Source organism: Triticum aestivum, chromosome 1B (assembly GCF_018294505.1).
Source record: "Triticum aestivum cultivar Chinese Spring chromosome 1B, IWGSC CS RefSeq v2.1, whole genome shotgun sequence".
NCBI lineage: Eukaryota > Viridiplantae > Streptophyta > Magnoliopsida > Poales > Poaceae > Triticum > Triticum aestivum.
In genome coordinates, this window is record NC_057795.1 from 536,015,940 (window position 1) to 536,029,888 (window position 13,949).

A 13,949-nucleotide genomic window follows, 5' to 3' on the forward strand; every position below is an offset into this window, starting at 1 on the left:
GCTGCCCTCGGCAAGGGTCCTTGCCGGGGAAACCTGTGTTGCCCGTGCGTCCTTTGTGGTCTTGGTCCTTTGTTGTTTGCTTTGCTTGTCCCTGTGGCTTTGTCTTTTCTCCGGCTCCCCTCTCTTGCCTTGCTCATGTGTGATCGTGGCAGGTGGCTCTGACTGCACGTGCACAAGTAAAGGGGTCAAAATCTAGGCCCCTACTTTTGTACATCGACACTCGTCATGTCCGTGATCACATCCGGGACTCCGAACTACCTTCGGTACATCAAAACACATAAACTTAACCGTCATCGAACTTTAAGCGTGCGGACCCTACGGGTTCGAGAACTATGTATACATGACTGAGACACGTCTCCGGTCAATAACCAATAGCGGAACCTGCATGCTCATATTGGCTCCCACATATTCTACGAAGATCTTTATCGGTCAAACCGCATAACAACATACGTTGTTCCCTTTGTCATCGGTATGTTACTTACCCGAGATTCGATCGCCGGTATCTCAATACCTAGTTCAATCTCATTACCGGCAAGTCTCTTTACTCGTTATGTAATGCATCATCCCGTAACTAACTCATTAGCTACATTGCTTGCAAGGCTTATAGTGATGTGCATTACCGAGAGGGCCCAGAGATACCTCTCCGACAATCGGAGTGAAAAATCCTAATCTCAAAATACGTCAACTCAACAAGTACCTTCGGAGACACCTATAGAGCACCTTTATAATCACCCAGTTACGTTGTGATGTTTGGTAGCACACAAAGTGTTCCTCCGGTAAGCGGGAGTTACATAATCTCATAGTCATAGGAACATGTATAAGTCATGAAGAAAGCAATAGCGACATACTAAACGATCAAGTGCTAAGCTAACGGAATGGGTCAAGTCAATCACATCATTCTCCTAATGATGTGATCCCATTAATCAAATGACAACTCATGTCTATGGTTACGAAACTTAACCATCTTTGCTTAACGAGCTAGTCAAGTAGAGGCATACTAGTGACACTATGTTTGTCTATGTATTCACACATGTATTATGTTTCTGGTTAATACAATTCTAGCATGAATAATAAACATTTATCATGAAATAAGGGAATAAATAATAACTTTATTATTGCCTCTAGGGCATATTTCCTTTAGAGCCTCCCTGGCAGCACTTGGCGAGTCATCCGGGGTCTGGTATGCAGCAAAAAGTGATGGCTCCAAGGCGGCCGAAGCAGCTACTGGGTCAGATGCGTGGAGTTGCACTGGAGCAGCAGGAGCCGGAGCAGTCGACCCCGACGGATGATCAGTCGTCAGCGGGTTGGTGAATGTGACGTTGGTCCGAACCAGATCTCGGATCGCTCGACCACCGCCTCAAGCACCAACGTCGACTGAGGGACTTGAACTTCAAGCCCTCTCCTGCTTGAGCCCCCGCCTCTCCTCCTCCTCTCCTGTAGAGGCACTTCTTCTTCATCATCATCGGGAAGCACGATGATGTCTCGCAGAACTGCAGCGAAAGAAAAACATCGGAAATTCAGCCGACCGATAACTCAATCGACTAAATGAGTTCTGGTCGAACGGACTTACCAGCTCGGGAGGTGGCTGCATCGTCGGTCTCCTCATCTTCTGGAGCTTTGTCAATATTCATGTCAGTCGCAGCAGAGGTTGGGCTGGAAAGATACATGATCCATTCGGTCAGAACAGAAGTACCAGTCGGCCTAGATAAATGCAAGAAATATGCTCACCCTGAAGCAACAGGGACGCCCATCTTGATCCTCGGAGTCTTCCAAGTCTTTGGAGGAGCAACCTTTGGCTGCTTCACGACTTTCTCTGTTGGCTCCGGAGTCGATGTCCGAGTGCGCTTCTGCGTTTGGGTACTTGGAGCCACATTCTTTCCGTGCCCGCCCACCGGGTCATGGTGTTGCTTGGATCGGTGTTCAGAGCGCGGCGGCGAGTCGACCGCCTCCTTGTCATCTGACTCCTTGCTTTCCTCCTCCTCTTCTTCATCCAAAGATTCCCATTCACCGCTCTCCTCCGCACTGGCCTCTCCCTCCTGGCCCTGCTCTAGAACTTGTTCACCATTGCGCATCGAATACATGTCAGTAAAAACCTACAAGACAAGAAGTCGAGTAAAAGTCAATCGAGCTCAAGAGCAGTCGGAATGTATATGCAAAGATAGTCAGAATGAAGAACATACCTTGTCGGGCTGATTGTCATCACTGAAGGGAACGACTCTCCTGGCTCCTCTGGGGTTGTCTTTGTTGCCTGTAATGCACTTCAACCACATGGCCATGGTCTTGGCTGGCACTTCCTCTGAATGAACACGAGCAGTGTCGTCAGCCCCAGAGTATAGCCACATGGGATGGTCATGGGCCTAAAGGGGCTGGATGCGTCGACTGGGGAATACTTCCAGCAGGTCCATGCCAGTGACACCCTCATTGATCAGTTGGACCACTTTCTCAACCAGCATCTTCGTCTCCACGTTCTCAGCAACAGTCACTTTCAGCGAGGAAGGAGTCTGGACACGGTCAAAAGTGAAGTGGGGAAGGCTGATCGACTGACCTGGGGTTGCGAGGTCCTAGCAGTAGAACCAGGTCGACTGCCAGCTCCTAACCGATTTAGGGAGAGTCATGGAAGGAAAAGAACTCCTCTGCCTCTTCTGGATACCCAAACCCCCACACATCTGAATGACATGGGTTTTCTCATCACTCGTGTTCGCTTTCTTCACCGACTGAGAATGGATGGTGAAAATATGTTTGAAAAGACCCCCAGTGCGGTCGACACCCCAGAAAGTTCTCACACATAGACACGAACGCGACAAGGTACGGGATGGTATTGGGAGAAAAATGATGGAGTTGGGCACTGAAGAAGTTCAAGAAGCCTCGGAAGAAGGGGTGCGAAGGAAGCGAGAAGCCCCGGTCGATGTGGGTGGCGAGCAGTACAAACTCACCCGGTCGAGGCTGCGGCTCCATCGCCCCCTCAAGCAGCCTGCTGCACCCTTGGCGATCAGCCCGGACTCCACCAGCTCATCCAGATCTTCCTGCCGGAGTGAAGACCAGATCCAATCGCCCTGGATCCAACCTGGCGGCAGCCCCGAGCGCGATGACGACCCACGATTCTGCTTCTTGCCCTTCGCCGCCCCCGTCACCTTCTTCACGCATTTCAGCGCCGCCGTCTTGTCCTTCACCATGGTGGCGGAGCGGCGGCGTCGAGAGTGGAGGAGCCAGATGCAGTGGAGAAGCAGAGGAAGAAGAAAGAAAACAGACGCACGATGTGCAGACGCCTCGGCTTCGTCTCCTTATAAAGGGCCGCTTCCGAGTGGCTGACATGTGGGACCGGGCGATCCTGTCAAATCCCGCAACAGTCGCGCGCGACGTACGTGGCGAAAAAGGTGGTGCGGAGATCAAGGCGCTATTGTTTATCCGCCCCGCTTACTTCGGCACGCCCCGTCCCGCGCGCTTCCCCGAAATTTTGAATCCCGTGAAATCCGAGATACACTGCAATCAATCGCGCCAAAGATTCTGCGCCACAAGACAGCACTCAGCGAATGATGCTACAAGTTCATTCGGCAACTCTCTGAATGGATCAAGGCGACTAAATCGAAGCTGAAGCACCAATGTAAGCCTTCCGTCCTGTATAAAACACTCGCGAGACACAAAGCTCGGAACAAGTTCAACTTCAACCTACTTTCCACTCGAACCTTAATCCATTCAGGGGCTACTGATGAGGGTACAGACCCGGGGTAGGGTCATAGGCCTGACCTATACGGCCTACCCAAGGTCACTACCCTAAAAGATAAGAAGTCCAAGAGGCAACAAAGAACCCCCAGTCAAAGGTGTTGAGTGCAATCCACTCGACCAATCATAACACTTGGATACCCCTCCTACCTGTTGTCACTCGACCATATAAGGAATCACTCGACCTACTGGAGACCAGGAGTCACTCAGCACTGCAACGGTCAGACGTTCACTCAGTAGTATTTAAGGTCATTAATAGCACTTATGGTCGGCGTTATCAGTAACGCCCCTACTTTATGTACATTAAGCCCCTTGTAATGGAGGATGGATGGGGTCCTGGCGCACTCTATATAAGCCACCCCCCTCCTTTGGGACAAGGGTTCGCACCCCCTATAACACCACACACATATAATCCAGTCGACCGCCTCCAGGCACCGAGAAGTAGGGCTTTTACTTCCACCGTGAAGGGCCTGAACTTGTAAATCTTGTGCGTACGACTTCACCATAGCTGAGATCTTGCCTCTCCATACCTACCCCCCTTTCTACTGTCAGTCTTAGAACCACGACACTCCCTCCATTCACAAATAAAAGATGTTCACTTTTTTCTGAATCGGATGTATATAGATACGTTTTAGTGCGTTTGTTCACTCATTTCAGTCCATATGTGGTTCATATTGAAGTATCCAAAACATCTTATATCCAAAATGTTTTACTTTGTTCGTATTTATCCATTTCACTCAACTTTGAACTACACCACGACAAGGATTATGAAGCGGGGTCGCTCCCATGGAGCATCTCGGGCAAAAAACCCAGCCGCCACCCACCGCTGCCCCCTCCACCCCCTCCCTCCCCTGCCCCCGCGGGCACATGTCGCTGGGCAAAGCCCCGGCGGCGGCAGGCGGGGGCCGGATCTCGTTCCTCGCGCGGTTGTCAGCTCTCTCGTGCGAGATCTGTGGCGTTTTGGGCGCTCCGGTGGTGGTGCGTGTGGGGCGGCCCCTGACTACTCCCGACAGTGCTCCGGTTCTTGCGTCCGTCCTGCATCCATGGCTGCGGGGTGGTTCGGTGATGGAGGCCTCTGCACGGGGCGGGGGGTGGTTCCCAGGCGGCGGCGCTCCACTAGGCTCGCCCCAGATCTCTTGCTGCCCGGGTGTGCTACGGAGTGCGCGGCCGGATCTGGCTCGGATCCATTGTGGGGCGCCCCCGTTCCTCTTCTCTACTGAAGTTTGGGCTTCCCCTGTCGCTTTCCTACGTAGGCGTTGGGTGGTTCTTGATGGGTGGCCTTGGGCTTCCCGGTGTGGTCTTGGCCGGCGTGGTGCCGGGCGACGCCGTTGGTCAGCTCTTCTATCGTCTATCGGCCTGCTGCGTTTGCACCGGTCGGCGGTTCCTTGGCAGGCAGATGGCGGCCATGGATGCGGCTTGCTCTTCACATAGGGTGCAACGGTGGACGGTCGGAGAGGCCCCCCTTGTCTTGTTGTCGGTCTGGATGGACGCTTGTCCGTCGGGTTGTCGAGCTTCATGGCTTCACTGTGGCGGCCATGGATGCGGCTTCCTCCCACCCGGGAGGGCCGTGGCTTGGGGCTGGCCGTCTTTCCTTCCTGACGGGATCTCATTCTCGTTGGTGTTCTTATGGGTCGTGCTCGAGTGCTCCTTCGTGTGTCTCTGCTAGGCGGTGCCCGGCGACCCCACTAGTGGCACACAGGTGTCGTGGTGCCGTCTTGTCCTCGCATGACCTTTCAACTGCGCCCCACGGCATAAGTGGTGCCGCGGCGTTGTGTAGTCTCGGAAGTGTGTCGTCTTCGATTGCGTCGACGGTACAGTGTCTTGGTTGGGTCTGCCAGGCGATGCCCTTCGACTTCGCCGGCGGCACACAGGTGCCGTGGCGCCGTCTCGGCCTGACGTGTCCTTTGGAATGTACCCCATGACACAGGTGGTGTCGCGGCGTTGTGCAGTCTGGGAGCGTGATGCCCTTCGATGGCGTCGACGGTGCAGTGTCTTTGCTTGGTCCCGGTTGGCCGATGCCGTTCGACTACAATGGTGGTGCTTTTCTTTGTGTTGTGTTGTGTTTTCCCTCTTTGTTCCCCATGTGAGGTGTTTTGTCGGTGCTTGTTGTTTTCTTTTATCTCTTATCCTCCCGTGTCTCCTGTATCTCTGGTTCACTTGAACCCATCTTGCAACAGGCTGCAAAGCCTCATAGGCAAATGAATACAATTCTGATGGGGAGTCCTTGTTTGTTTCCATGACGAACATAGAATACCCACTGTCACAGAATACCCAATTGGGACAAGAGGGATTTTCTGGACGTCCCCAATTTCTACTTCAAGCTAGTGGCTCTAACTTATTTTGACAGTGATGTGAGATCCAATAAATTATTAGCGCATTGAAATTATTGGATTGGCTTCAGTTTGTCTAATTCACATCTAGATGTTTTTAAGGATGTCACGTCTAAGCTCCCATAAATATATAATGCAGCAACAAGAAACAAAAAAAATTAGGACAAAAGAAAAAGACCACAAATAGAATGGACATCGACAGATCCTTCACTATATATGGGGCGTACTTAATCCCTCTATTTTTTTAGTTGCTTAATCCCTCTGTATTAAAGGCAATGGGGGCACAATAGTACAGCTAGGTGCCCTCAGGATCTACTTGGATTTGAATGCATGCACCCATATTCTCGTACTATATTTCGCGTTTTTTATTCATTTTAGATGATCATAGCTACATTTATAGATACAGAATAATGACGATATGCAGCCAAAGTTAAGCAAACGTAAGGTGGAATGATTCTTTGTCGAGTGCAGCGAGCACTCAATATTTGATCAGGAACGAATTAGCGTGGGGTCTGATCGAGATTAACTCTACTTATGTTTCCCCGCACAAGATTATGCGCTATGCATGATAGCATGTACGGACGGGCACTTTATGAGAAGAAAAAATGCTACGTGAGATAGAATATGTATATCAACAACGTTAGCATGCATCCCTTTTCACAAAGGAAAAGGAAAAGAGAGAAAGAAAACAAGCTTTAGCATGCACCCATGGAGCTCACAGGGAAAACAGAAGCAGAGAAAGAGATGAAGGGATAACCGAAAGCAAAATAAACGAATTGTATATATGCGATCACCACTCAAAAAGTACTTCACCGGCTGTTAGCATATGCTATCTCCGAAAACAAAAACCGCTAGTACTACAATTTTAGAGGAAAACAGTGTGCTAGGCGAGCATGCATCGCTTGGTGATGACCATTACTCCATTCGGCTAGCAGTTAATTAGCAGCTACAGAGCTACTCCTCCGTCTAAGTTCATTAAAGCATCTAAGACCGGACCTACTAGATCCAGCCTCCCGCGTATGCGCCCAAACGTGTCCATGAATAGTGACCGATCACCCTTCAAATGCCAACGTCCACAACCGTATACCTTGTATCCGGTCCCGAATTCATGCTATTCATGCAACGCGAGAGAAACTATGTGGATCAACGAACAAACGGACATAGATCAACGTTAACGTAATTCCTTATGGACATAGTATCACAATTCATCGGACCAAAAGAGACGGTTCATCACACCAAATAGACATAGATTCAAACTAAAAACTAACTAAACTACTAAACGAAGATGAACGGGGGCGTCGAAAGCCACCACTTCCTCGCTGGTCCCTTGTCGTTGAGGTCACGGGAGCGGTTGTAGTCCTCCGCATTGGCGTCGGCGGTGGGAGGGGCATCGTCAAAGTCATTGGTTGTGCCGCTCTCGGACGAGGAGGACATGATGTCGGCCTTACGACAGACGACACGTGCCTGGTACTTCGCAAGCCGGGGGACTTTCGCGTTAGGGCCACCCTCTCCACCATGAGGCGCTCTGACTGCTCGATGACGAGCTGTAGCGCCTATTCTTGCGGCGGTGGCACCGCCCATTCGTCTCTGCCGTGGTCAGCGAGCGGCGGAGGACTACCGCGAGGAGCTGCCCCTCGGCATTGACCGCTAGCTAGACGCGAGACCGGTGGGAGGAAGATACCTCAGGCGCCGCCATCCACTCCCTCACTCACTCCCTATCGCGGCGTGTGGCGCGCGCCTCCGATTCAGCCAGGCGCATCTACGGAAGTGCGAGCACAAGCACCCACCGATGATTGTGAGGAGCATCCGTCGGAGGGGTTGGGGAGGGCCTCCAGGTAGCAGCGCTGCGCGTGTGGTCCATGGTAAGACGGCGCGTTCGCTCTGCATTGTCGAGTGATAGGGACGAAGCAGAGCTCGAGCTACCACCCATGTCCATCTGCGCCCGCTGCAGCGCGATGCAGACGACAAGCTCCTCATTGTCGTCTGCCTCCGTCACGTGGACGTGGGCGTCCCAATCGACGTGGGCGTCCTCGTAGTTGGATGCTGCATGTTCTCGACATTGGGAGAGGAGGGGATCTAGAGGGGAGGGAATGACGGGGATCGGAGTGAGGAGTGGGAGAGTGAAGGTAGGGTTTGGTCCTGTTGGGGATTTTAGTGGGGACAGGGTGTGGTCGGCACGAGCCAGCATGGGCCGGCCTGGCGTGACAGATACGTCCGGACGTGTTCGGGGCGCCTCATATTTGGGCTGAATATGAGCGGTGTCGGTCAGTCCGAACATATATGGATCATTTGAAGAGGCCGGTTTGGTCGAAAAAAATTGAGCGTCAATAACAGAGTCGTCCCACTGGTCAGAACAAAAAGTCCAGTTGTAGATGTTCTTAGGTCTCCTTGTATTTTGGTCAGAACAAAAAGTCCAGTTGTAGTAGATGTTCTTAGGTTTTTTGCTTTCCGTGTAACAACGACGGTCATTTGCACCGACGCCTAACGGGGCCTCGTACAGCTGCCGCACCAAAGACGACACCGCGCGCGCTGCAACCCACCCAGCAATGATCGTGGAAAACAGATTGAGGCCCCGCTTGGATTCGGTGTATATAAATTTACACACCCAGATTTACTCTACAGGTGTATGCTTTATTTTCGTCTGGATTGAAAACGACAATCCAAGCGGGTACAATTATTCTAGCTAGTCCAGTAACTTTGAGACCATTTTAAGCTTCCTATGAAAAGCTGCGCAGTGCCTATTTCTCTCTCTAAAAAGGAGGAAGCTATGGTACATTGGTACAAGTCTCAAAAGCTTCCAAGGAAGAACAATATCTTGGGAGGCCCAAGTTCTGCAAGCATTTGAAAATAAATTCAGTCACATTTCAAAAACGTTCATACAATCTTGAACGGAGAATGTATATGGCTATCCTTGACAAGTTCGTCTTGTGCTCAATTCAATCGCCAGAAGGTATCTGCCTCATCAGAGGAAAGGAGTAATACATCTGTGCGCCACATGCCAAAAAAAAAAAAAAACATCTGTGCACCGTGCGAGGGAATCTTACATTCTGGTAGCCCGCGTGCACTGGACATCTGCAGATATATATATTCCCTCTGTCCGAAAAATGAATGTATCTACGTCCCAAGCTTGTTCCTTAAATGGATCTATCTAACACTAACTTGATGCTAGATACATCCATTCGAGGGACAAGCTTTTTCGGACGGAGGGAGTACCTGGCATATATTGGTCTTGCAGAACTACGGAGACAGATAGAAGAAAGGAAGGGGCCCATATTTTCCTACATGCTTCAAAATCTTTATTGTTCAATGTACAAAAATAATTTCGTTGAACAAGTATACAAAAGATGATCCTGTATCCACTTTGTATGCATCTGTTAGCACTAGATTATACAACTATACCATCCCTATCGTTTTGCTTTGCTTTGGCAGGGAAAAAGAATCGGCACAGAAGACTGCACAAGTGTGTACCTATACCACCGAAAACCTCAGGGCTTCCTTGGACCCCGACCAAATCACATCTCTGTTGTATAAACAATTGATCAGGTCAGAACTCAAAGAATCAACAGAATCTTAGTGCTTTGGTTGACTCCCTTAGAAGTTTGGTCCATGTCAGCTTTATCGCCTGGGACGCCAGAAAGTCTTTTTACCGACAAGGAATTGCCGCTTCACGATTACGGTCTCATAGTGCAGAGAGCGAAGAACCGGGCGCATCTTTTTTATCATGTCCATGGTGTCTTTCAGCACCAACCATCCGCCAGGCCTCAATATCCGGTCGACTTCGGCTGCTACTTCAAGGATGTCACACCTGAAGGGAGACACTGATATCAGGCTATAGTCTGACAAAAAGGAGCACATGTCCTATAATTCATTACCTCTTTGTAAGACTTCCAAGGAGATCACTCATGTGAAGAACATCATAGGTCCTTGGGTATGTGTTGAAAGATTCGCACCAATCATGATATACCCCAATCAAACCTCTGCTAAAAATAACTGGCAAGGTATCTGGCTGGTCAATAGGTACCACATTCATAACCCATAATGGTTTATCAACAAGTGCTGCTGCAAACCTGGTTCACCAAAACTAAGCCTGATTAATATCCCCATCACAACATAGTCATTAGCTAGTTTGATAACAACTATACCTGGTTCCAAAAAAAACATATGTCGATCTACATCTAATTACAGAAATACGATCTATAATACCACTAAAGGAAGTTTCTGGGTTGCATAAACAGACATCTGACTTGGCGGTCCAAAATAATTAGTAACCACTAAGGAGAAACATTTACTCCATTGCTGAGGGAGGATCAGTGAGTTCATGGAATCTTGTACTAACGAACTACTACCTCCGTCCCAAAATATAAGAAGATTTTGCAGTTCAACTTTAAACTGCAAAAAACGTCTTATATTTTGGGACGGGGGTAGTACATATGTGTATCGCCAAAACTCAGGCCCAAATCATCAATGAAGCAACATCACCAAAAAAGCAAAAGTAGAAGCACTAAAAGCTACAAGGATCGATATTGGTGGCATAAGAAAATGAATATCATAAAACTAATCAGCAGAAATTTGTGTTCTCTTACCCTCCATAACCAGCATTCATGTCCATTACATTACGGACACTTGACCAATTAACTGGAAAGTCATTATAATATACTTCTGAAATGACTTGTTTCCAATATTTTGTATCAGCATCAAACTTTTCGATAGTAGCAGAATCATCAGGCACACTTGCGTATCTGATAAGCCTTTCAGGCCACACAAGGGGAGAGTTGCTTGTTTCATCTGAACTGGAAACAGCAGTTGGCAAAATGCAACTATCAAGAGGAGCGTACCTGCAAAAGCAAAGATAAAATAAGTGGGTATAGATGAAACCAATTCAAAACTGCAGTATTAGTTACATATAAACTATGATATCTACAATATCTACAGTAAGGATAGGCTGCAAATGGTATATCGATCACACAACTGATTTCTGCCCATGAGCCAGTAAATTATAATCAGAGAGGCCACTAGATGCTACAAGACCACTAGCAGTCTGAACTTTGGTGAAACGACAATGAGAGAAATGAAGCAAGCTATAACGTACCAAGGAAAACGTGATCCATCTTTCTTGGAACACAGGAGGGGTTCATTAGTTTTCCTCTCAAGGTAGCAAGAATTTGAGGTTGGTTTTTGATATATAACAACACCAATTCCATTAATATCTTCAGATTTTACAACCGTCCTCCAGCACATTGATTTGGTCAGAGTAACCATTGCTGCCACATGTAAAGGATTTCCCAGTTAGCACAAAACCGGCCACAAAAATGGCACTAGTTACTTGCAAACTATACATAATATTAACGAGGCACTGCTGTAGACATCTTTAGAAACTTGAGTAAAATACTGAATTATGATGTCCTTTGCTTAGTAGTGACATCATTTACTGAATTAGGAGGATATGGATATCCTTTTCTACAGAATTGATCTAAGATAGAAGTAGCTAGTAGCTACCACACTTCTGTCTAGTGTCCAACTTTGCGTCAGTCAGTATTATAGCGTGTTTGGTCAGCAGTCCTCACAGATATGACTATCAGTTCACTTAACACTTGCGGCAATCTCAAAGATAGTATTACTAGGATGAGAACTGAGGCTGAACATATAATTTTATATGATACGGTCACGAACCATTCCAGTCATCTTGATCTCTTTGTTCTTTGCGATAGACAGGTGTTGCAGACCAAACGAAAAATCCTCCAGGCCTTAGCACTCTGTTAAGCTCCAGTAGTGGTTTTCCACCTGCACATTCCAATAGAAATGGATATTTAGAAACAAATTAGCAGGAGAAAAATGGTATATATCTGAAAAGGATGAGATATAGATACTACGGTAGCTTAAAAATGCCATGGAGAAATAGAACACTTGCCATTCGCATACCAATGGACCCTGCACCTTGCACAATGGACAACATCAAATGCATTATCAGGGAAAGGGAGCTTTTGAGTTCCAATTACTCCTAGAAATGCTGGAATTCCACGCTCTAATGCAAACTGTATCTGAGCTTCATGCTCATCTTTAGGGGCCAATGACATAGTAATGACATTCCTATCAAGCAGGTATCCACCAAAGCTAGCAACACCACATCCAACATCCAGGACAGTTCTTGTATGTGTTCCCCATTGAATGGTCGGCATTATCTACAGCAAATTATGACAGGAAATCATGATATGACCTTAGAGAGAAAAAACAAGGAACTGTCACGAAGACCCATAGCAGCATTCTTGGGAAACCATTAAACAACTAATACCTCAATAGGATTAATTATTTAAGCAAGGCAAGCACAATAGTATGTGCCAAATCAAACAATAGCAGTATAGATTTACACTACCTGCAAGAGCACATATTTACATGTTCTACTTTAACAAAAAAGGTAAAATACACAAGATGAAACTAACCAAAGGCTGATTGTATCCAGAACTTGATAACTGAATGAAAAGCTCTTGACTTAACCACAAGAAAAAAGCAGGAAGATGTTAACATGAAGGTGGTTATTACAACAGATTAATATAGTTTAGGGGCTCAACTGAAACAAATACAATAGTGTTATCTTGCTACTGGTGTTATTATTGTTGCATGTTTGCAAAGCATTTATATTCATCCCTAAAGCCTCAATGTTACCAAAGGAAATACTGTACATTGGCAAACGTACATACAAGATGCATCTACATTCAAAAGTACACAGAATTCACTTGGCCATAAAACTACCTAGAATTTTCTAGCAAAGTGCGCCTGTTCAATAATAGATCAACGTGATAGAGTAATACCTGTTCTACAAACTCTATGTATCTTGCAACACCATCTTTGAACTGAGTTCCGCCTCCGGGGAAAACAAGATAATCACCAGACTTTGTAACCCAATTCTGATCCTTCTTATATTCCACCAGTTTTGGATGAGGAACATTGTTGTACCAAATCTGGAATTCAGAAAGGAGATAAATAATCATTAGTGGTCTGCTAATTAGATAATCATTAGTGGTAAACTGTACAGGATTCACCATCTACCTTGAAACCTCATAATGTTTGAAGGATCAAGGATCCTAATGCTGTCACATAGTTACCCCAGTTACACTGCTACTCAATACCAAATTAGACATCCTAAAGCACAGTAGCTTCCAGAAAAGGAGAATGCACCTAGTTTGCACTGTTTATTGATCATGTTCTTATACCAAATTTAAGACATTGACTCCACGATAAATCAAAATAGGCAACCTCATTGGCAGTTGATCACCCAATCACATAAAGAAAAACGGCATGGATGATATAAACGAAGAAAGCAGAGAGCCGCTTCCGTGTCTTACCGACAAAGGCAAGCGCGAATGTCCTCACCATGTCACGGCTGCGCGGCCACGGCACGGGGAGCCGGTACCCAGAGGGCATCCGCACCAGGCACCTGGGCGGCGGCGCGGGGCAGTGGCGCTCCCGGTGCTCCATGTGCCGCCTGGAGCGCAGCGCCTTGATTGCCCTGATGTTGTCGAGGCACGGGATGTAGTCCGTGGCCGACACCCCCCTCCTGACCTTGCACGTCTCCCACCTCACCTCCGCCACCGCGCCGTCGTCCTCAGCCTCGCCGCCATCCACTCCCGCCGCGTCGACGGCTGTGGCATCCACGTCGACTGCCGCCGGGTGGCTGCTGTCGTCGACTGACCGCGACGGGTCGCTGGGTCCACTGCCCCCTGCGACGGTGACGGGGGCGTTCGGCCGCGATGCGTCGGCTTTGACATCTGATTTTGCAGCGGCAGCGGCTGGGCCGTTTGGTTGCGGGTCGGACGAGCCTCCGGGGGTGGGAACTGGGGTTGGGCTGTGCTGCTGGTGAGGAAGATAGGGGGAGGGGGCGGAGAGGCGGGAGGGGCGGGAGGG

At 48.3% G+C, this 13,949-nt stretch overlaps 1 protein-coding gene across 1 annotated transcript in view; it reads right to left on the reverse strand.

The window, feature by feature from the left end:
* Nucleotides 1-9,300: 9,300 nt before the first annotated feature.
* The window catches only part of LOC123136773 (probable methyltransferase PMT23), a gene marked incomplete in the record, with an annotated part of 5,235 nt that continues 586 nt past the window's right edge, over nt 9,301-13,949 (reverse strand). Inside the window, 8 exon segments of the mRNA XM_044556268.1 lie at nt 9,301-9,855; nt 9,923-10,117; nt 10,634-10,885; nt 11,140-11,311; nt 11,721-11,831; nt 11,959-12,229; nt 12,857-13,006; nt 13,419-13,949. Of these exon segments, the coding sequence (XP_044412203.1) occupies nt 9,666-9,855; nt 9,923-10,117; nt 10,634-10,885; nt 11,140-11,311; nt 11,721-11,831; nt 11,959-12,229; nt 12,857-13,006; nt 13,419-13,949 (1,872 nt within the window).